The following is a 22,968-nucleotide window of genomic DNA, read 5'->3' on the forward strand; positions in this document are numbered from 1 at the left end:
TAAAGAACTAAAACATGAAGCTCGTGGTGGCGTTAAAGGAAAAGTTGGAGCATCACCATCATCTGTGCACAGTGGATCTATATATCAAGTTTTGTGGCAATCCATGTTTGACCTGTTAAGACTTTATCCTCTAGCGACCTTCAATGTTTGTTGTAAATTTCATAGCAATCCATGTGACAGGTATTTAAGATATTTCTCTCTGACCCCTGAACCGCCTGAACCCACGTGGCGGTGCAAGAGGAAACGCTAGGGGGTTTAAAGTCAGTGGGATTCATCCTCTGAGGAACACAAACATCACCACCGGCGAACTCACCCCGGCGCCTGCTGGATGAGTAGTTTCAAACAGGTGAGGTCTCCCTTGGCCGCAGCGTAGTGAGCGGGAACTGCTCCACAGTTCGTCTCCACCTCCGCCGCCCCTCCAACAGAGAGCAGCCACTTAATGACCTCCACACAACCGAACCGAGCGGCCAGGTGGAGGGCTGTGGCGCCAGCTGCATCCCTGTCCTGGAGTCAGAGGATTTGAGGAAAGATGGAAGACAAATCTAACTCAACTACACTTGATTATCAAGAACACGTCAAAGGGACTTCATTATTCAGACATGCAAAGAATAAGGTGCAAGATACAGTATTGAACAGAAATACTCATGAGGACCACCAACTAAGACATCTGTAAGAATAAGAAACAATCAGATGAACATTTTATTTTTAGTCGGGGTTGTGTAAATTCAATCATAATGCTGTTGTCCAGTTTTGAGAAACAAGAGATCTGGGTAGACCTGACTCTACTTAACTAATAGCTGAGTTTAGCAGGAGCTTCTCTCAAGCATCTGGACGTAATTACACTTGCTACATAATACTTATGGATACCCCGTAAGTCAACACCGTATGATGTCATCAGCTGGTATTACATCTGTAAAGGTAATGTACAGTACGGCAGTGACGTAACCGCTATCTGGGATCAGTTAAGATGACCATCTGAAGCCATCACGCAACTGAGTCGGTAGGAATTAGCAGGAAGAGCTGGAGATGTGGCATCTCTCCAATTAGAGCTATCGGGGTAGGTTTCTCTCTGCCTGTGTAGGGATTGCTCTCGGTGGATAAACTTACCTCAGTGTTGCAGCCTCCCCGGTCCACCAACCACTGCAGCTCCCGGATGTGGCCAGTAGCTGCTGCATCGTGCGCTGGCGTGGCCCTGTTTAAAGCCCGCGGATCAGCTGGTAGACCCAGCTCGCGCACCAGGTACTGCAGGCACTCCAGGCGTCCGCACCTGGCTGCGTGATGCACGGGGCTGGCACCTTGAGCATCAGTGATGGCTGGTGAGAGGTGACCAGAGGATGCTAGCTCCCTCAGGGTTGCAAGATCCCCAGCTCGAGCCGCCTGGATGGCCCGATGAAGCACCATCACCTGGCCGCTATGAGTAGGTTATGGCACACAGAGCAAGCTGGCTGGAGCTGTTTGGACCCCAGCAGGTTGCCCACATGTTTTCACACGGACAATCTCCCATACAATAACAAAAAAAAAAAAAACTCATGCACTCATTGCCTCCACCCGAGCCAGGAAAGTGACACCCTATAGCAGCAGCCAGCTGGCCAGCATGGGCCGATGGATGGAGTAGAGAGGAGGAGGGGGGTGGGGGTGGGGGGGGGGTGGGCTCCTCGCTGGTGTTTAGGGGCCAGCGAGATAGAAAGGTAATGAAAGACGGGTGGAGACGCAGCGCTCGTGGCCCCCCTGCTCTCCTTTGTGTGGCAGTGACCATATGCTGGCACACGCACCCACGCTTCACTGGAGATGGGGGAGCTCAGGCAGCACGGAAACTTAAGTAATGGGAGAAGTCAGAGCCAAGGCATGGTGGATTACAATGAGTGTTATTTTTTTATTTTATTTATCTATTTATTTTTGTACAAGTAGTTTTTAAAAATTCCTCCCAGTGAGGATGGTCTAAAAGGCGGATGGATTTGCAAGATTATAAAATACACAGAATATTTCGTGGCTGATTAGATCAGTGAATTTTTTTTGTTTTGTTTTTTTAAAGTGTATATTAATATTTAATTTCAATAACACTCATACATGTCAGCCTGACTTCAATTAGCTGATTAGCTACTCACATGACGTGATGGACGCTGAGTGCACGTCTCTCCATAACATCACCCCTCAGGTCACATCACTTTCATCCCTTTTTATTATTTATATTAAATATATTTCATTCATTTTAACTGGTTTGTTTCCTGTAACAACAAACACTTATGGCGTGTTTTTAATTCTGTACATCCTTATTTGACCTGCAGGGTAACTTCAGCTTGAGCACATGAAGTCCATCAGTTCATTTCTTCCAACAGCCGCACGGTTTCCCTCAGGTCCTCCACAACTGCGTCCACATCTGCTTTGGTCGTCCCCCTGCCCACGCTCAGCCTCAAAGCGTTGGCTGCCACCTCAGAGGGGACGCCGCAGCTCAGAAGGATGTGGGAAGGCCTGATGGACAGACGCATTGCAGTGCAAGGGGAGTTATGTAACTACGGTCAATATGGTGTCTGGACAAAAGGCTTAACAGGTGGACGAGGCGCTCTTTTACCTGTTTCCGCTGTCTGAGTGGCAGGCGGCGCCGACACTGGCCAGCAGCCTCCTACAGTTGGACAATACCCTCCAGCCTAAAGCAGGAGAGAGAGAGATTAATCATTCAAAGCCTTTGTAGTTTACAAATAGCTGCATGCAGGTCATGAACTCCCTCTGACAAACATCGGTGTAGGGTTAGAGGACGCTGTTCGGACCTGCAGGCCAAAACAGACATAGGACAGAGACGGAAGAGTCATGACATCACCTTGTAATGTTGGGCCCGAGATAGACACATTACATGTGTTAGGGAGGATATCAGAGCCGGGGTAGTGGCTGTTGAAGTGGATCCTGTCTTTAAAGACGGCCTGAAAAGGACGACATCATTACCTACTGAATGTTAGTGGAAGTTATCTTTTTTTATTGAGGTTCTGATATTTAACAATCAAGATCACACACTTTCATCTTAACAGCCTTAATGAAACAAACACAAACACACAGCACACACAGGTCAGTTTCTCCAAAGGTAGTTTTCTTAACTCCTCTTTATAGCAGTCTTCCTTTGAGGGGGGGGGGCATCAGTGGAAATCCAGAATGTGAGGATTGTCTTTTTGTTTTTAACTAAATATAACAGTATCCAATTAGTTGTGTTGTTTTTTTCACTGTCTACTTGAATTTACACTGAAGGGTTGTTCCAAATTCCAAATCACCTCCAACCAAGACGAGCACTTCATCGTTCACTTCTCTCCAGAATCTGTGTCTTTGTATGTTACCAGAACATGTGTACGTGCTGTATGTGCCTGTTTCTGAGTTACATTCAAGACATTGAGAAGAGCTTAAGCCCAACTTGTGCCTCAGGAGCGGCGTAAAGTGCAGCCTTCTTCTTCAACTGTCTCTTAATGTGTTACAGCCAAGAGGAGTTAGTGTGCTAATGTATTGTCTTCTATATGCCATTGACAAAAAGTCACGTAAACATAAGAAATAAATCTATTTTCAACTAGTTGTGTTTGTGAATAGTGGGAAAAATGAGTGTGTTGAAGAGAGTATCTACTTTCCCTTTGGACCTTTGATCCTCAGGTTATCATTTCTAAAGTCAAGAAAAGGACCCGTGAACCACAGTCGTATTATTTTTTAATAACCTTAATCACATCACTGTAAACCACAAAATCACACTGATAATACGGCATTTTTCATCTAATTCTCTGTAGTCAAACTTACCCGCAGTCGCTCTTCCAAGTAAAGTTTGGTTCTTCGCATTTGACTCTCATAATCTGACAGATTAGAGGTCACCAGCTCTGCAGCCTAACAGACACATAATACATCAGTAGCTATAAAGGCGGGAAAACACGACAGGGCTAAATTACTTCCTATGGAGATTCTACGGTACACAAAAATTAAATATTAGCATTCAGCTGTAACATATCACCACATTGCTGTATGCAAATAGTTAGGCTCTTACAAAATCCGTTTTAAAAAGTAGAGGCTGTGAAAAGTCTCTTGGATCTGGACTAAAATCAAGTATATAAGGATTTATTAATAGACTCCCAACTGAATTGTTTCCATGTAGAAAAGACAAACACCACTACACCACTAAGGAATTTTCACAGCCTGGCAACCCAAAATTATTTTTTATTAATTGCATTTAACTGATCTATAAAGTGGCAGTAAATTATTTACGAGCAATTAATAAAGTCACTAGTTACAACCTATTAATCCAGTAAAATGGCGGTACTAATATTCTATACAGAGACAGGAAGTCAGTCGTCGTCCAATATGGTGTCAGGTATAACTGCAATGATATTTTCAGCACCCTTATGTATCCTTCTGCCAACATCCCTTAAGAAGACATTCACTTTTCACTCAAATATTCCACCATTGTACAGAAATGTTCTTAAAACTTAAAAGGTATTCCTGGTATAAATTCCAGTAACACATATATAGAGCAAGAAAATTACCTTTCCCAGACCGGCGATCATCGGTGTGTTTTCAGTGCTGTAATATTCAGGAGGAAAGAAATCAGACCTCAATATTTACATGTGCAGCTCTCTGATCGTGGCCATTATTTCATGCATATTTGGTACTTTATTCATTATTCCTAAAGTGAGACAATGCAGTACTCAACCCTGGTCTGAAGTTTCTCTCCTGCCCTCCTCCAAACAGCATCGGGTACAATGGCGTTTCCGTCTGAGGGCCGTTCACATACAGTGCACCGATCCGAGGGGCGTAGAACTAGAAATGTAACAAACAACGTCGATAAAACGTTTCCCTGTTTTCTTTCTGATGCCGAATCAAGATCATTTATACAACAGATTTCTGACCTTGTGTCCCACTATGGTCAGGTAATCCACGCCCAGTTCACAGACATCTACTCGGCTTTTCCCCAGAGCCTGGGCCGCATCGGTGTGGAGCAGGATCCTGAGCCGCCGGTGCTGCTTGTTGAGAGATTTTATTCTCTGGCAGATCTCTTGGATTGGCTGACAAAAGGAAGGTGTTTTGTTTTTAATTGGAAAGTGCATTTAAAAATTTATATTTGAAATACAATACACGAAGGGGTAATATCAGTGAATGTAACTGTTGGCTTCATCAGCACCGATTCCTCTGTCAAAAATGGACTTTATGATAATAATAAATATAATTTCTAAATGATTTGCACTGTAAATAGATTTAAAGGTGAACATAGAAGAGGCTGTCAGGTTTCTGAGCCCCTGTCTCCTCTTACCATGATGACTCCTGTCTCATTGTTGGCCAGCATGATGGAGATGAGACAAGTGTTGGGACGCACTGCAGCAATGATATCCTCCACCTCTACACGGGCTGTCGTCTTAGAGACAGGCACATATGTAACATCTGTGACAAAAACACAGTTATTACTTATTTAGTTGCTAAAAAAAAAAAGAAGTCCTGATTTGTTTAAGAAACCAAACTTCCTCTCCTCCTACCTGCCTTGCCATCTCTCTGCAGGTGCTCAGCTACTAGTTTGACCGAGTCATGCTCCACATTAGAGGTGATAATGTGAGGAAGGCCGGTGCATCCATTGTGGTGGCCTTCACCTTCCTCTGCAGCCCTGCAGTTTCTCCTGAAGTGCTCTACAGCAGTGTGGAGCACCAGGTTATTGGCCTGAAAGAAGATAAGTCTGTGATGATCCACAGATGTTTGAATGACACTATTATTATTTCCAAAAATGTGTCTATTATCACAGCAATGTGTAATGTAAATTACCTCTGTTCCACCTGAGGTAAAAATTATGTCCTCTGCTTTCCCGCCAACCATTCTTGCCACATTCTCTCTGGACTGATTAATGATTGCCTTGGCCTTGGCACCTACAGACAACAAAATGTTTTATGCAAATCTATTGTGCACCCTCAGATACATCATGGGTTGGGTTAAAATAGTGTAAAAAAACAAAACAAAATACTTTTGCCCATTGGCTTTGCATTTCCTACTCTAGTTAAAATGTCAATGTAATGAGATTTTGATGCAGGGTTCAAGTGTTCTTTACCTGCTATATAGTTGCTACTCGGGTTTCCCCAGGCTTCCTGCAGGGCTTCAGTAATGGCCTGGATCACTTCTGGTTCCAGCGGAGTAGTAGCATTGTAATCCATGTAGATCCTATCGTGCATTAAGTACATTGGAGAGAAGCGTTCTCATCTCATTTCATGTAATGAGTTAAGCCTTCTGCATATGTTACTTACACAATAACAAAACATCACAATTAGTAAAATCATCAAATCTAATATTGCATTCACTGAATTTAAGACATAATTGGATTCAGATTGAATGAGCGACTGATACAATGTGGATGACCCAAAATCAAACCCACCTGTCTAGATTCATTTCTGAATAATGATGAAAGGTATGGTCAGGGAAGGTGTGACCCTTTACCGAGATGATGTCATCAGTTTGCTTGGCCATACTCCTAGGAAGAAATGGGAAATTTAGCAGGATGTCTGTAGATTTATTCTAGTGATGTGGATATTTCCAATAAGTCTTAAAAAACACTGTAAAAAACAACAACAACAGAACATCTTTTTAATTAGCATGGATTTCATTAATTTGGACAGCACTTAGAGAGTTGTAATTACAAAGACTTTTGAAAGAAGCTGACTGGACAGTGAGATATGTATTAGACCCAGTATTACCCAGACCAGTGAGTGAGTGCAGACCAAACAGCAGGTGTAACTGAAGGAAAAATCTAGATGATGCAACCGTAGTGTCAGATAGTGATTCTGGTTATTACAAAATAGTATATAATAAAATGCCAGCCTGGTATCTCAGAGGTTACTCAGACTGTATCTGTATACAGAGTTCGGGAAACACACTTAAAGCCAACATTTAGCGTTAACATGATTAAATCTGTCCAGACAGCGTCTCTCTAAATCAACTCTGTCAGTTTATGTTTCATCCATGCTGTCAAGAGAAACGTGACACGTATTCACTTCTCGTACCGACCGTTAATTCTGAACACGGTGAAACTAAAAACCGGGAGATTAAAAACAACCTTCCTCAGCCCTGGCAGTGTCTGCCAGTCCGAGATGAAGTTTAACCAGCTAACGCTGACTTACTGTTCGCATTGGCTAAAGCTAGCTAGTGCCGCTAACTCATACATTCTAGCATCATTTAACTGATGTTAATTTGCTTTTCTAGGTCTGAAGATGAAGCAGCGTTGCTTCCCTTCGTGTAACATGGCTGGATGAATTTCTTGGCTGTGTGTCTGACCTTTTGAGGTGATGTGAAGATGTTCTGAGTAGATTTACTACAGTCTGTGTCAATCATCAGCTAGCTAGCCAGGTGGTTGACTGACTGGATGAGGCGTCACTACTCCACCCGGTTGCTGGATGTCTTAAAGGGAAAGCAACAATTTTAAGATGTCATAAAATAAACTCCAAAAAACAATCCATACCAAAGAGAGTTAGGTGTTTTATATACAGTGTGTGGTTTATTAAATTAATTATAGTCATTTTGGAATTTGCATTTTATTATGTTCTACATGACCCGAGCACATTCAGGGTTAAAGCGTTAACTTTTAATACTTTACTTGATTAAAATATTGTTATTTAAGTCCGCAAAAGTCATGATATTTATCACGTTTAATAGCCCTAAAGATCATATAAATAAGATTACAGCAGATGAGGACTTACAGTGGAAGAAATGTATTATAAACACTAGCATTGTGGACTGGCAACCCTGGATTCTGCTGCCATGGTAACAATCAGGAAGTAAATGTTGATGCTAACTTAATGCAGGGAAATGGCTTCATGTATATTCTCTAACACTGCGACAAATACGTGACTTTTCCGCCTATTTAATTCAAAGTGTTGCTGTATATCAACTGTATTCGTAAAATATTGGGTCAGCACCCAATTTATGTATTTATTAATAGTTGTTAATGATCAATAAGTGCTGGTCACCAGGAACAAAATCTAATGCAGTATAAAAAAGAAGAAGAGTCCATTACTTTGTGTTGCATAATTTCCATGTTTATTTAATATATGACAATGTGTTTAGTGTACACAAACATTTGACGCTAAACTCCAACACTCAGAGACACTGACTGAACTACTGCCCATTTAAGATTTTGTAAATGGGTGCAACTTTATAATACAATGTTCACAGCAATCATGTTTATGTACAATGCAAAATAATTTGATAGTGCGAAAAAAAAAAAAAAAAAAAAAGATTAGATGTGGAAGCACAAAAATGCAAATGATATTCCTTCAAAAAAGGGAGGGATTAGAAAAAGTAGATTTTGTGAAGGCTGTCAGAGCATGATGGTGAAGGTAGATACTGAAATCAGAGTGAACGTGTGACGGTAAGATAACCTACAGCATTACTCTGTACAAGATGCAATTTCTAACAGGGCCATAATGAACCTATTACATCCTCCCACACATGAGTGGACAGATAATTACAGGTATGTCCCATATGGTTCCTTGATAATAACCTAACTACAATCAATAAGGAACCAGACTGTGAATCCAGAACACAAGTTAACACAACCACTCCAGCAGAATAAGTATTTTCAAATATTGATGTACATTCAGTGTGATTTTTTTTTTGTGTGTGTGTCTGTGTGTGTGACTGCACCAACAAAACTTTGGTTGGCTCAAATGTGATGCACATTAAAAAGGCCCAATGAAAACAAGAGGAATAATCTCAACATTGAGATCAGACTGGAGCTCATATTTTAAAACTGGGTTTAGAGGAAATCAAGACAGAAATGAGTGCTTGAGACAGTGTAATGTACAGTGCAGCAGGTGTTCCCTCAATGACGATGCTATAGCTGGATAAAATACAACTGTAGTCTCTGCCAAGAAAGTCTGGGATAGACTTTGATCACTACATTGATCACCCCAACGTCTTACACAACAAACAAAACATATGAACAGACATTTGACTGTTTGATTAACTTACGACTACCGACAGTTGTATACACATGTAAGATTGTAAAATGTTTTGATTGGATAACTTCAAAGCATGTCCACAACACACAGAATACTTTCCAATCTCAGGAAATACACTTTGAGCAGATTAATCTATTGTATGGATTACATTAGAATCAGAAATACAAACGTAGCGAACTGACACAGAAAAAAAAAAGGAATATTTCTTGAGGTCTTTTGTAAAGGTTAAATGCTTTGAGATGCTGGCCTCATACACAAGTGACATGTCTCTACTGTCATGGAGCATGCTCTACAGGCTGGCTGACCTGAGGCATGCTCATCCATCAAGCTGAGCTGATGCTAATGAAAACGCACAGCAGCTGAAGGAGTTGGTAAAAAAAGAACAGGAGTGACATTGACACTGTCAGCAGCATGGGTTTTTTTTTTCCTCCATTCAAAGCAGAATTGTTTTACAAATATAGTCAAATGCTTGCTGACAATCCATACAAGTTTTTCTTTTTTGCATATATAAAAAATTATAAGTATAATGTGTGTTATGGAAATTTACGTATTATATGACATGCGACTGCCATATTAGAAATCTAACATTACCATTACCATTAAATGAGATGTGTTGTCTGAATATGTAAGTGATGATGATGATGATGAAAAGCAGGAGAGTGATGATATTATCTGCAGACACTTCCAGAACAGTATTATAGCAGCATGAAGGATGTAGATTCAAAGCAACTGGTGCAGAGGCATCCTGTACAGTACGCCTATACAGTATGACTGAAAAGAGAGGCACTACATTAAATCAATATACATTTCATTCAGACAGTTTCTCATTCTGTACTGTGAGGAACAGTTTATACTTTTGATCATTTAACAAGGTAGTTTTGTGCAGTTGTGAACGAACAGACCACCTTAATATTCTCTACCTAGTATATTGATCTTGTCAGATTTATGTTAGTTGGTCAGGTGTGTCCTAATCTTAAAGGGGATATTATTAGTCAGGCAATCAGGTAATGAAACTGGCCAATCATAAAGTTATTAAATTGTTTCAGTAGCATTAATTGCATGGGGACAAGGTTGTATTGTTCAAACATTTAAGGAACTTATATTAAAAAGTGCAGTGTGCAGAAATTGCACGGTACTACTACTTTAGAAATATAAATGTCTTTGTAAATAAATACATGCAGAAATAAATAATAAAGCTGTTAAATATCTAAATATATCACATTTTAAAACAAAAATCAGGTAGAGAATGAGATTAAATCGGGAGGATTAATGGGATGATATTTGATTACTTAAGGTGTGAATGTAGATACCCACAGTGCTCCTACAAGTAGCTAAAACGACATGGATTTATCAAAATGCCACAAGAACATGAAGTTTATGTTGATATGCCATTCCCTTGCCAGGCTGTGTGTGTGCTAAAGTTTCTAAGTAGTTTTAGGGATAGGAGGCAGATTACTCAATGTCAGGAGTTATGGACCAGAAAGAAGAGAGAAATATTCTGAAGAGTTACACTCAACTGTCATTTTTTTTTCTTTTAGCGTGTATTTTCTAGCTGTATGTTGTATGCAAACCTGTTTAGACACTGTATATATAGCTGTAGAGCAGAGTAGAGAAGAATCTGCATGTTTGCCTATTTACTGATGCAAATGTAGCAGTGTGATCCTCACTGACATGGCAGCTTTAAGTAAGATAAATGTCACTGCATTTTTTTTTATTTTATTTTATTTTTTTTTTAGGGAATAAATGTATAAGGCTTGATGTGTCACTGACAACAACTACAGTACATTACCATACGTATGTAATCTGAGATAAGAAACTGTTGCTACTTCCTCCATTTTTCTTCATCCGTCCAGCTATGAATAAACTCCAGTACAGTACAGTGACAGCTTTTTTGAAGAGGTTCTTCAGACTACGAGACTCACACCGCAGCAAAGGCCTGACACAAAATGGGCGCTTTAGGTGCCGAGGACACTAGTGATAAACTGAGAGCGTACAGGGGAAAGATGGTTGTTGTCGTTGTTGTTGTTGGTGGTGGTGGTGGTGGGGGACGGGGGACGGGGGCTCAGCACAGGGGGGAGGGATAGGGACAAGGATCTATGTACATAGAAGTCTTTGCGTTTATCCTTCTCTCGTGAAATTTGTTCATAGTGTTGTTTCACATCCTCATCTGTCCGGCTCGTCTTCTCGACAGCTTTGACCTGAGAGGCGGACGAGAAGATACGTATCAAAAATATACAACTTTTTCACTTTCGTCTGTAAAAGTTTTTTTTTTTGTCCGAAAGAGGATTCGGTATATTTTTACCTGATAGTTCCAGCAAGGAGAGGATTAAACGCATACAGCCAGTCATGCATCTCTTTGTCATTAGTGGCTTGAAGCAATATTCCACGATGCTCTGTACACACAGCAAATGTGTTTGGGGTCTGTTGAGAAAGACGAAAACAAAAAAGTAAAGGATTATTTTGGCACAACAGAGCAGAAAAGAGGGGATTTTGGGGGGATTTTGTAAAAACCACCTACCTTCAGCATTGCCTGCTGGTCCTCGCTGTACTCCACCTGAGCCGAGGAGAGGTTGAGAATAGCCCGCTCCACGGTGTCTCGCTCTGTGTTGTAGATGTAGACGTACGGCCGCCGCACCACAACGTAGCGCTTCACCCACCCGTTGGTGTGCGGCTCCAAGAAATGTATGTAACCCTTCTTTGACACAATGGGGCTGAGAAGCAGAGGTCACATATTACCACACGTGAAACCGAGACGTTCATCGTCACAACTCAAAAGTGAGGACGTGTTTTTGGAGCTGTTTGTAGCAGACTCACCTGACTCTAATCTCCTGGATGTCGGGGACAAACTTGCGGGTGCGAGGCTTGGCGTCAGAGGCTCCGTTGAGGGACTTCTTGGCCTCGGCGTCCTGCTGTGTGTCAGGACCGGGACTGACGGCACGCGAGCGGGGCAAAGGTGGTCTGTGGTGCAATAAGAAGAGGCTTTAAGCCCTCGTAACAAACCAATAACACCCTCAGTGCTTCATGTTAGCCATCAACCAAACACTGCAATCTGTAATACACGACATTTGGCTACCATGGCTACCAGGGATAACAAATGAGACAAAAGCATGACCCTTACAAGTGTGTCTTAGGGCTTACCTGAGTTCAGTGTTGCCGTAGCAACCCTCAACCAGTGACGGGCATGTTGAGGAGGGTGTGATTGTGTTGAGAGCAGAGATTGAAGTGGAGTCTCTTAGTGTTGTGACAGACATCTCTGAGATCTGTGAAACACACACACACACACACACACACACACACACACACACACACACACACACACACACACACACACACAGGTGCTCGGTCAACCATGTGGAACCAAATCAACAGACACTGATCACATTGTCTTTATTTATACGTGTCTATGTTTACATGGACGTCTTTAAAGCACTACCTTGCTTTCACTGGCGCTGACACAGACGTGGCCGTATTCTCTGTTGAAGGAGTGAGTGAGGAGCCTCAAACACTGTGAGAAAGGACAGAGAGCTTAAAGTTTATGAAGTTAGACACAAAAATCATGAAAAAAAAATGTGCACAAGTGCACAAGTTAAACCTGAAAATGCAAATTCACACGATAATCATGGCTGACCTTGGCGGCGAGCTCCCTCTGCCTCTCCGTGGTGATTTCAGAGCTGAAGCTGCCGACCTCCTGGTCGACCTCGGGGGCCTGAGGAGACTCACTCAGCTCCTCAGTGACACAGGACTGCAGGGAGTCCTGGCCCACGAGCAGGGTGGACTCCAGTTTCTCTCTCAACAAAAGATAATGTTTGGTCTTCTCCACCTGAGGGAATGGAATATTTGCAAATTTCACTTCACACATCTGTTTTCAGAAAATCAGTGCCTGGATGTCTCAACAGTTTTTCTGCAGATCACAACAAAGATCTTCTTCTTGTCTCTGAACAAAGTCAGACATGAGCACGTAATTTCTCTGGCCTCTAATTTATCCTGAGGTCACACTGCAAATTAGCAGTTAATCCTAATAAGTGTTTTAGGAATTACTTAAATTAGTACGTTAAAGAAGCAAAAGCTTTTTATGACAGTATGTTTGAACACATTTATGCTGTGTCTCTGTTCATTTAGATGTTTTAAGAGAGTTAATCATTAAATAGATGATTTACAGGAGAGGCACGTGTTTTGGTACATGTTCAATAAATGAGGGGCCGGTGTCACGTACCGTCAGATGCTGTTTAAAGTAAATGTTGTAAGAGAAAAGTAACGAATGCGCCTCACGTCTTGAAGGAGGCTGAGTTTCTCCAGCTCCCACTGGTGGTCCAGAATGAGGCTGTCGCTGCGGGGCCTCCATCCAGCCAAGTTCTCCTCCCCACGGACGTAGGCCACGGAGGTGTCCAGCACCCGCCTGCGTCTCCTCTGCATACCTGTGGGGGGGGGGGGGGGGCAGGTGCAGGGTTAGAAATGTTGCAGAAGTTAAGCTTAAAAGCAGAACGGTTAACTGCGTCTTGAACTCTCACCTGGGCTTCCTGCATCTGCCAGGTGACATAAGCTGACCTCATAAACTCCAGTTACACGGTTTCTGAAACAAAAAAACAAAACAAAACAAACAAACAGTGAAGTCAGCTGAGTGGACGCAGGATACGACCTGATGTTTTCTCATTGTTTCAAATTTCAAACTCACCCATCTGCCGCTCTCAGGCTTCCGGTACCAAAGAGGTTGCGAATAGAGCGGGAGGCCGAGAGCTTTGTGTCTCGTGAGTAAAACACCATGCAGATATCTTTGGTTATGACCGCGGGCTGGGTGCAGTTCTCCATCTGCAAGTGATAAAAGTGGAGGATTTGCCCACATTGTTCCTCTGGAGTAATTTTTACACATGACCTCTGATCCTGAACGAGCTATTTCTGGCTCTCGTGAATGCGGGCAGTATACTGTACCTCCAGATAGGCTGAGAGGGTCATGTAGATTTTCTCCCCGTACGGAGTGACTCGGTTTAGTAGCAGAGAATTGTGCATGGAGCTATCCCACGCCGCCTCGAAGCGGAAGAAGGTCCTGAGGTGGTTTGTTGAACAAGAAGCCGAGACAATGAACGAGCAGTCAACATTTTAAGCAATAAAAAAAAAAAGTCATACTACAGTTTGTCAACCTAACAACGGAGACATTAACATGAAAATCAGGATACACTTCAATAATCAAAAAATACTTCACATACAAAAAGATGTGCACTAACATTTTATAACTTGACACACTGGGAAAATAATCTTATGATTAAAAAATAAAATAAAAAGTCAAGTTACTGTTGGCTTTGTATAATAATAAACTTTATAGTGAGTATTCCTCAAAATCTCATTAGTAAAAAGCATTAATGAAATCTTTTTGCATGCAACAGGCTGAGTTGATGTTCTGCCTTGTACACAACACCATAGAAAAGCAAAGAGAGCTGAGATGACTATTAATACAGAAAAAAGTGGGGGAGGGGGATGATGAGAGACAGCCAGAAGAAATGAGGGACAGGGCAGTGAAATACCTATGGTCAACTCCCAAGGAAGTGCTGTGAGAAAGAAGAAATCAGCAAAAGAATAGAAAGTGAGAGTCAGGAAGTATGTTGTGGTTATGCGCTTGTGTGGCTGGGATGGTGTTTGTCTTTTTTCCACACTGTTATCTCATTATGTAAACACTGCCGTGGACAGCGCATCTCACCCTTAGGAGACGAGTTGAGAAATCCTGCGGAAGGTGCTGCTTGACTTGATGCAACCGCTCATCCTGCTCTACCATTGAAAAGGTCAAATAACAGCACGTGACCATTCTTCAAGCAAAAAAATAAAAAATAAAACAACACTGCTCTCTGTTACGCCTCTGATTTACTCCATACGTTAATGTACATGATTTTTCCCATTTCCCCCAAGGGGAAATAATCACACACTGTAACCAGTTATTCTTCTGGCCTGCGGCCCGGTACGGCCTTAAATCTAAAAAAGATAATCCAAGCAAGAATTGTAAAAGGAAACTAATGTTTCTGTAAGCCATAAAAACGGGCCGAATGGACTCTCCATGAGGTTCAGATGTTGGGCCAAAAACTGGCCCTGGACTGAGGTGACCTTGTGGGAAAGTGGACATTGTGTCACCCAGAAAAGAAAAAAGAAAAGCAAACAGCCAGTAGTAAAGAGAACCGACTGCTTCTCTGTGAGAGTTATGGCGATTCAGTGTAGAAATTACCTGTTTTTTAAGTAATTAACAAGTGGATTCACACACACACACAGGTATACACACACACTGCTTTCCCAGTAGTAGAAAGAAACCTGGTCGCTTACACTACAAGGAAGCAATTTCCTCCTCGCACTACACCAACATGTGCTTCTCTACATTTTACTACCTCCTAAAAATTGCAGGAGCCAGGATTGAAGTCATGCTGCTGGCGTAACATGTGAGGAGCCATTTGTTTCTGGTGTCTGGCAGAGTTTCACTGAGGTACAAGCAGGATTTAAAAATATTCACAACATTGCAGTGAGTTTGGGCAAAGTGCTACCGGTGAGGTAATGGCTCACTAGATTACATTTTAATAGCCGCATTTGAATATGGTGCCAGAGCGGGTACTGTAAATGATGTGATCCATATTACAGCACTTGAGTAATAGTGGATGACTTGTGTTCCTGTTACTGCTCTGTAGCTGTGATGGGAAGCACTCCCTGGCCCTCGGTATTAGAGGTAACCAAGAAAATATGAAAATCATATCCATGGATTCAAAATATTGCTTCACGGCAAAGTAAAATAATAAACAGAGTGCTGAAAGGAAAATTACAGTTTTTCCAAATGTTATGAATCTTCTTGCTAAATACAAGATTCATCTCTCTGCCTTTGTTGTTTCAAATGTGTTGTAATAACGGATCACTACCGCCCTCTTCTGGCATGTAGGGCTAATACAGCTTACTCATGCTGAGACCTTTTGGTTCCAGATACAGCGAACAATCATGTTGGATGTGACTTTGTTGCCTTTTAATTTGAATCTATGAATAAATTAGCATCTGTAAACAATCAGAGTAAAAGGATAGTGGTGATACTGATGTGGGCAACATTTTAAAGGTCCCATATTTTACACTTTTCCCCCCGTGTTTTATTCTAAAGTGTTGATCTATAAGAAGTATATATTTGTGATTTAAAGAACCGTAAACAATCTCAGTGTAGTTTTACAGCTTCTCTCTGGAGCTCTAGTAACAACAGGTCGGTGAGCCAATCAGAGGAAGAGGAGGCTCTGAACATCTCTTCTGATTGGCTGACTGTTTTATGAGTGGTTGAATAAAAATATAGCAGATTTCAGGTATAAACCAAATCTTGCAAGGCAGGATGGTGGGTCCAGGTGGGCGGGGCTTGGTGACTGCTTTGTTGTGACATCACAAAGTTCCAGAAGTCCTGACGGCTCGTTTTAGGGCTCAGTTTCTGAATACAGGCTGTGTGCATTTCTCTGTTGATACTTTCACAGTAATAATATAGAACCTAGACCTGCTTTATAATCAAACAACACATGGACATCTACCTTTATACTATATGGGACCTTTAAAATTCTTTGTTTCTGGCCTAAAGACAAATGCAAGAGTGACCAAATATTGACTTTACACTTTCTGAAATCACCGTTATGAGATAGTTGCTGCAGCAACTGCTGAAGTGGAAACAGAGAGTGTGATACTGGCCCCACGACACCTCCGGCAGAGACACAGCCAAGGACAGTCCACGAGAAGCACAGCGAGCCATGCAGACCCTGTCCATCATAAACCACAGCCTGATAACAGCTCAAACCCCCACCCAGCGCAGCAAGAGAACCAGGGACATGCAGGAAAGTTTCCCTCATTCCTCGTGAGAGGGAGAAAACAAAGAGGCACAGATGAATTGCTGACAGTAATGGCAGAGTAGGAGAGAAGGAAACGAAAACACTGGAGGATAACTTGGAAATGACAGGGTGTAGAGGACGTTAGAAAGATGAGGTGTTTGTGTAACTTAAAGAGCACGAGAAGAGAGGCAAAATAATATACCTAGGCATGTCCGAATCAAGAAACTGTCTGCAAAAGCAAAAAACAACATTCCGTTAGTGGACTGGAGGGGAGAAAAATGTTAGCATCCATTTACACCTTGATGTTAGTATGAGCAAGACGGAGCAGGGGCCGCGGCGCTGGACCACAGCCTGGTGCTGAGCCCTTAAACATTCTTGGCTACTGAGGCCATAACAACACAAATGTTTAGTGTTGTACCGAGGGGCGCAGCACCATGGTCAAAGGAAGGCTGGTCGAGCGGGGGCCACTGGTCAGAGCTGCTCGGAGCATCTGGTTTATTTTAGGCTGAAACTCAGTAAACCCAGGTCTGGGTGATCATGTTGTTGTTATCGTTAGGCTTTCGGGAGAGCGGTTGGGAAAGCAAAGGGATTAAGCAACGAGCCAAAAAACAGGGCGTCACAAAAATCATAAGTTAAGTTAAATGGCAAAATTACTTAAAAAAAATAACTTGGTTTTCATATTTTAACTCGGGTGATATGATCATTAAGGCCAAATGACATTAACAGAAAATCTATACTGATATTTGTCCTTATAAACACACTAATACATACAGAACTACTCAACAGTTATTGTGCCACCACACACTGGTGATGGTAACTTTTTATTTCATATGTTAAAGAAACAAAAGTCTCTATACAGTATATCTTAACACAAGTTCCCATTATGGGGCCACAAGCCCTTAAAAGACACCTACTTCCCTCTAGTGGCTGGCTGCAGATGTCACAGTCACAAAGAGCAACATAACTAACTAGAATTTTACGATGTTAGTGAAAAATATTGTGTAAAAATATGACATTTTTCATTTGGGCTGTTGATCATCCTTCTCTTTTGCTTCGAGTCTATTCTACAAACTAGGCTGCAATCCAACAAACACACCCGGAAACATCATTATCAGGGGTTTCAAATTAGACATTACAGAGGTCAGTGCATGATTAACAGAAACTTCGTCCTTCGATCTACAGTCGGTGATTCTTAAATATCAAAAGTTAAATCACTGGATTCAATAAAGTGATGATGAAATGTTATATGTCCAATGCGTGACATCATATTGATAGTTTAAGGTGAGTTAGTGAGCTTACACTATTATTAGTGATACATGCTGCTGGATAAGCAAGAAAGACATGCATTTTTTATTCCGTACTGGGCTGCTACAGTATTAATTCATGAAGATACAGTAAGATGAGGTTGCTTGATAAAAACGTAAAAGGCCCTGGAAGGTCATAAGCAGGGTCAGTGTCAGGGTTAGTGGATCTAATCATGGTTGAGAGATGGCAGGGGTTAGAGGTGAGGTGATTAACACGGTGAGATGCAACATGTAGGTGCAACGATGACAATCAAACAACGAGAGCACAGATTAACACCAAGGAGGGTCGCACAGCCAGCAAAGGACCAGTGAATTCATAACTACTGATGTGGCAGATTTAGGTCTAAATAAATCATATTTCTCATGGTCACTCTGGATTTTCTTTTTCTTTTTTTTCTCTTTTTAATGTGTGACTTCCTGCAGTTAGAGATAGGAAAACCACAGTAGCTTCATGCAGACGCAGTGCTAAGCTAACAGCACGAAAGAATTCGCTGAGATTTGCTGTAACATTCAAGTTGTGCCTCTCCCGCCATGCTTTGTTTTTTCTGACGAGCTGGGTTTCACGATGCCATGCATTCGCCCCCCCCGTGTGTGTCGTGTTCCAGAGCGTGAGCTGCCACAGCAGTAATAAGACTGTTGTTGAACCCTTCAGAGGTTTTTTTCCAAATTCAGCCAAGCTGCCACAACTGTAGAGTAAATGTGCCTCTGGCCACGAGACGTTTTGATTTTGAATTCACCAAGTTACAAAGCATACGCTGGCGCAGTGCTTTACGATCTTACAGCCGCAAACTAAAGCGCCTCCATCTACATGTCTTCACCGGTACGTACCTGTCATCTTGCATGGGCCTGACATACCCAGCAGACAAGATATTGAGGGACAGAATACTGGGGTCGATGATGGTCTCATCAGCTTCAGGGGTGTTGCGGAGACGTCCTGGGAAAGCACACGTGCCTCAGTAACAAAAGTTCGTACACGTTGTTGGGAGATATGTTCGGTTTTCAGGGTCGAGAGAACTTACCCACAACAAGCTCACGGACTTCCTTCCACTCCATGTCACCTCCTGATTCATGTACGATAGTAACGGTGATTCTCCTCTGGAGGCCCTACAGAGACAGAAACAGAGGTGTGGTTGTGTTCAGCACATTTAAAATATTCCAAATATTATATTTACTCAGTGCAACTGGCGTACCTGGTGCAGGAGGAATGTGCCATGGCACGGCATTCCTCCTCTGTGGTCCACCACTGCAGGGATGTAGCTGGGGAAAAAAAACAAAAAACAAGCCTCACTTGATTTATAGTACAAGAGAGATGTCTGTGGTTTCCAATAATTATCAAATTTATGTCTTCAACATTAAATTTAATGGAAATATCTGCAAAATGATTCCAAGAATCTGCCGGGTGAAAATAAAGCGCAGCGCTGGATAAACTCACTCTCCATTGGCTTCCAGCTCGCAGATCTCGAAGAACACCATGAGATCATATTTACAGTGGCAGGGTCCTGCCTGTGGGCGGGTCATGGCTGTCAGTTTGGTGGCAGGTACTGTGTTGAAAAGGGAGATAGAGAAGGTTATAAAGGAAGATGGTGTGAGGGGGAAAAGAGAGAGCAGACTAGTGGCTATGAACAGGGAGCTGAGAACAGCTCTAATCCTACAGAGGAAAGAGAAAAGGGAAGAAGAAAGGAAATCAGTGATGCGAGGGAAAGACAGGAACCTGCAGAGTAGGACTTCCTTTTCTTCAGCAGGTTTATTAGCAACGTTGCAGCCCTCTCTTACAGATTACCACTACATTACGCTCTTGGTTTCCCTATGCAGTTTGAGAGTTCACCTACAGTACGTATTTGTAAACCTTTGCATACATAAATACAGACTGAACCTGTGCATGAGGAAAAGCATACGCACAATCTCCTTAAACAGTATTCTCCTTTGAAAGTAAATCTACGTTTCTGATTTGTGATCATTCAGTTGTCTTGTAGAAATGATTGAGCTCCATCCGAATCAAAGACAGGAGTTCAGATTTAAGAGAGAGTGTGCATGAAAAAACATTTGCATGCAACACAGAGGTTTGGCCCAAGCTCAAGCATAAATATAACATATAGAATACTATAGATATAATATGTAGTATTCTGTGTAATGTGTTTTTGTATGTTTCTGCAACCGTTTGCACATTGCAAAAATAATATACAGCATGGACTAAGTATTGTGATGTTTACAGTGTATTAAAGCCTCTACAAAATCCTCTTTTCCTTCGTTGTATTTATTATTTCAAATAGTTCATTATCTGTTTTATCTGTTTTCTAACTCTTTGGTAGTAAAGTCCTTTGTCTTTTATGTGTCGTATATAATTTAACCATATAATGTACTATATAAATGAACATTCCCATCTGAGAGAGTATTGTTGATGACTACTTGTTGCGGAGAGGCACTGCGGCTCAGTTCAAGAGGAGCTCAAAGAAGGAACTGCAGGGAGAATCCACCACGCAGGTCGACAGTAAACACACAATACATTAGAGCCAATCCAACTGAATTCTGACACGAGAAACGTCCCTTTTTATATCAATTCATGTCGTTCTTAAGACTTTTAAAGGCTCCTACTAGTCAGCGACCAGTAGTAACTGTAATTTAATGAATAACATGCTAAATATTTGTTGTTTCTTGTGACCCTTTCTCTCCCCCTGTGCAGGAAGAGTGACAGGGTCAGTTAAAACAACATCGAACCAGGATCTGGGCAGACGTCAGTGTTACGTTTGAGCAACACTGTCACAGCGGCTTGAATCTCTACACAAAAATAACATGTCGTGTCCTTTGAAATAGTCGATAATCAATTAACTGCACTGCGCCGTGACACACCAAGATAAACACTTGATATAAAAAAAGGTTTCCAGTTGCAGGATTCTCTTGGATTTGACATCATTAACCAACCCGGCTTCTGAGCTTTAATAACTGAACAGATAGAGGTGGGTGGAGCAGGCAACTGAGCTTGCTCGTTTGCTTCCAGTAGGAAGGAAGCAGCCAAGCCAGCGGCAGACAGAGCGTGGCCTGACAGCGAGTCCACCAGCGCCCCATTGAACACATCTGGGACCAGGTATCGGATCAGCTCCAGCGATTTCTCCCGGTCCGGCGAGTCGTCGGAGTCCACTGCTCACACCCAACAACATGAAGCTGAGATGACATGACGGTGCAGGCAGACCAACACAAAGACTGTGCAACATATGCAACGTACACATCAATCGTGGAATTGAAGAAAAGTAAACTCCGGCCTGGAGTTTATTTACCTGGTTTGGACAGAGGCATCACGCGTGGGAACTGTCTTCTGCAGGGACGTAGTGGACTGGTTGTGGAAATAACAACAACAATAACACCATTAACGTGTCATTATGGAAACACAACAACACAGATTGCGTCTTTGTCTGTATAAGCAGCTGCCACGTTACCTGATGACGTCTTTACAAAGAGGAAGAAAAGGCTGTTTCTGGTAGTGTCCAAACACCTCAAACACGATTGGCTGAGTCTTGATGTAGTCAACAAAGGATTTAGTCACTTCAACGGCAATCTACAAAAAAACAGCACAGTGATGTTTAAGTACATGTCCTATTAAAAATGGCAAACGACACATGATAGCGCAGGATCTGTGCGGACGCTCCTTACGTTCTGCACATGGTAGAAGCCGAGAGGAGGGCCGCGGCCTGTGTTTTTCAGGGGCTCAGTAGAGAAGGCCTCATCATGGCGGTGGATGAAACTGAAATCAAAACGGTGAAACAGAGAAAATTCATAAATGAAAGAAAGATGAAAGAAATACAATAAATACCGAGTGTAATTAGGAAAACATTGTGATGAGTGCTTACTTGAACTGGCAGAAGATGTCAGCATATTCTGCAGAGATGCTCGAGGCCTGCAGGACGGTTACCCTGAAGGTGAAAATATTACCAATCCTCAGGTGCTCCAGGGCGTCCAGCGGACCGTCCAGAGTGGCCTTCAGCGGATTCTCCAGCTCGTCTCCACCAGCTGTGACGCAGGCGAAGACAAAAATTAGATACAAGGTTAAAGCTTGCATTCCAGGTAGTGGATTGTCAGAACGCTCAGTTGTGCTCGTTTTAGGGGCACCGACCGACTCGGACTGATTTAGTTTGAGAATCGTCTCCTCCTTTCCCTGCGCCGGTCAGAGTCAGCCAGGTGTGCCAGATTAAGCAGGGGCCACACACACACACACACACATCCAAACACACAAAACGTGTGTCCATTCACTCGTAGAATACGATTACCCGCACATGTGTTGTTGTTGACCTCGTCAGCTGAGGGTCCTATTTCTGCGTTCTGCCCCTCCCCCTCCACGATGCGAAGCTCCTCCTGGGAGATCCCTGTGCGGGACAGTCCCACAGAGCAGGTTTCTGACTGGAACTGCAAAAGCAAGGTGCAAAACACAGACTGGTCAGTGGGTAACTGTGTGCACACAGGTCTGATATATAGTGCAGTAAACACAGATTTTCTCTACCTTTTCATATTGCTGATCCTCGAAGGAGATTTTGGCAGTGCCTGACTGCCTCACTCCTGAGCCGTAGTCGGGAGCTTCCTCATCCGCTGGAGGGAAACACAAAGCACCTTCACTTCACTCCCTCAAGAAGTCACACACAGCCTGTCCTTTTCATTCCCTCACACCCTGAGACTGAGGATCCGAGCCTTACCTGATATGGCCTGCACCGCCACCCGGAGGAAGCCCTTCACTTCTCCCTTCTCGCTGACGATGGCCACGCGGTGGACGAGAGGAACCGGGTACAGCAGGTTGCTCAGATAAACGAAAGCCCTGCACAGGGAGGGAGAGAAACGATGAGGGATTAAAGACAAACAAGCCGAGGAGACGTGTCACACTTGATAAATGTCACTGGACTGGACAACAGAACACAGAGCTGC

At 42.6% G+C, this 22,968-nt stretch overlaps 3 protein-coding genes across 11 annotated transcripts in view; all 3 read right to left on the reverse strand.

Annotated features, from left to right (window-relative positions):
- espnl (espin like) overlaps positions 1–1,401 on the reverse strand; it is a 15,378-nt gene extending 13,977 nt beyond the window's left edge. The window contains exons 1-2 of the mRNA XM_022759341.1: positions 1,108–1,401; positions 314–504 (exon numbers count right to left, since the gene is read on the reverse strand). Of these exons, the coding sequence (XP_022615062.1) occupies positions 314–504; positions 1,108–1,401 (485 nt within the window). The remainder of the gene's footprint in view (positions 1–313; positions 505–1,107) is intronic.
- Positions 1,402–1,874: 473 nt separating this feature from the next.
- On the reverse strand, positions 1,875–7,350 carry scly (selenocysteine lyase). 2 transcript variants are annotated; one of them, XM_022759343.1, is made up of 13 exons: positions 7,264–7,350; positions 6,368–6,463; positions 6,047–6,156; positions 5,767–5,867; positions 5,487–5,664; positions 5,267–5,394; positions 4,866–5,021; positions 4,670–4,776; positions 4,503–4,539; positions 3,766–3,849; positions 2,816–2,915; positions 2,570–2,645; positions 1,875–2,469 (listed from the first exon to the last, which is right to left on the reverse strand). In XM_022759343.1, the coding sequence occupies exons 2-13, from the start codon at positions 6,457–6,459 to the stop codon at positions 2,316–2,318; spliced, it is 1,323 nt and encodes a 440-aa protein (XP_022615064.1). In that variant the 5' UTR covers positions 6,460–6,463; positions 7,264–7,350; the 3' UTR covers positions 1,875–2,315. The 2 variants fall into 2 exon arrangements, with proteins under 2 accessions (XP_022615064.1, XP_022615065.1); XM_022759344.1 differs by lacking the exon at positions 2,816–2,915 and having other exon boundaries at positions 2,359–2,469.
- Positions 7,351–8,008: 658 nt separating this feature from the next.
- Positions 8,009–22,968, reverse strand: part of kif1a (kinesin family member 1A) — a 37,116-nt gene continuing 22,156 nt past the window's right edge. For 3 of the 8 annotated variants that reach the window (XM_022759170.1, XM_022759166.1, XM_022759165.1), the window contains 23 exons: positions 22,743–22,861; positions 22,553–22,638; positions 22,323–22,458; positions 21,906–22,065; positions 21,709–21,799; positions 21,495–21,613; positions 21,336–21,391; positions 19,496–19,604; positions 19,254–19,320; positions 19,083–19,167; positions 18,892–18,997; positions 16,962–16,988; positions 13,875–13,989; positions 13,621–13,754; positions 13,457–13,518; positions 13,218–13,363; positions 12,577–12,768; positions 12,382–12,453; positions 12,087–12,208; positions 11,763–11,906; positions 11,467–11,659; positions 11,251–11,369; positions 8,009–11,146 (listed from right to left, as the gene is read on the reverse strand). In XM_022759170.1, the coding sequence (XP_022614891.1) occupies positions 11,104–11,146; positions 11,251–11,369; positions 11,467–11,659; positions 11,763–11,906; positions 12,087–12,208; positions 12,382–12,453; positions 12,577–12,768; positions 13,218–13,363; positions 13,457–13,518; positions 13,621–13,754; positions 13,875–13,989; positions 16,962–16,988; positions 18,892–18,997; positions 19,083–19,167; positions 19,254–19,320; positions 19,496–19,604; positions 21,336–21,391; positions 21,495–21,613; positions 21,709–21,799; positions 21,906–22,065; positions 22,323–22,458; positions 22,553–22,638; positions 22,743–22,861 (2,503 nt within the window). In that variant the 3' untranslated portion in view covers positions 8,009–11,103. The remainder of the gene's footprint in view (positions 11,147–11,250; positions 11,370–11,466; positions 11,660–11,762; positions 11,907–12,086; positions 12,209–12,381; positions 12,454–12,576; positions 12,769–13,217; positions 13,364–13,456; positions 13,519–13,620; positions 13,755–13,874; positions 13,990–16,961; positions 16,989–18,891; positions 18,998–19,082; positions 19,168–19,253; positions 19,321–19,495; positions 19,605–21,335; positions 21,392–21,494; positions 21,614–21,708; positions 21,800–21,905; positions 22,066–22,322; positions 22,459–22,552; positions 22,639–22,742; positions 22,862–22,968) is intronic. The other 5 variants (XM_022759171.1, XM_022759168.1, XM_022759167.1 and 2 more) reach the window with 4 other exon arrangements.

The sequence above is a fragment of the Seriola dumerili genome, unplaced genomic scaffold (genome assembly GCF_002260705.1).
Source record: "Seriola dumerili isolate Sdu_G_001 unplaced genomic scaffold, Sdu_1.0 BDQW01000321.1, whole genome shotgun sequence".
Lineage (NCBI taxonomy): Eukaryota > Metazoa > Chordata > Actinopteri > Carangiformes > Carangidae > Seriola > Seriola dumerili.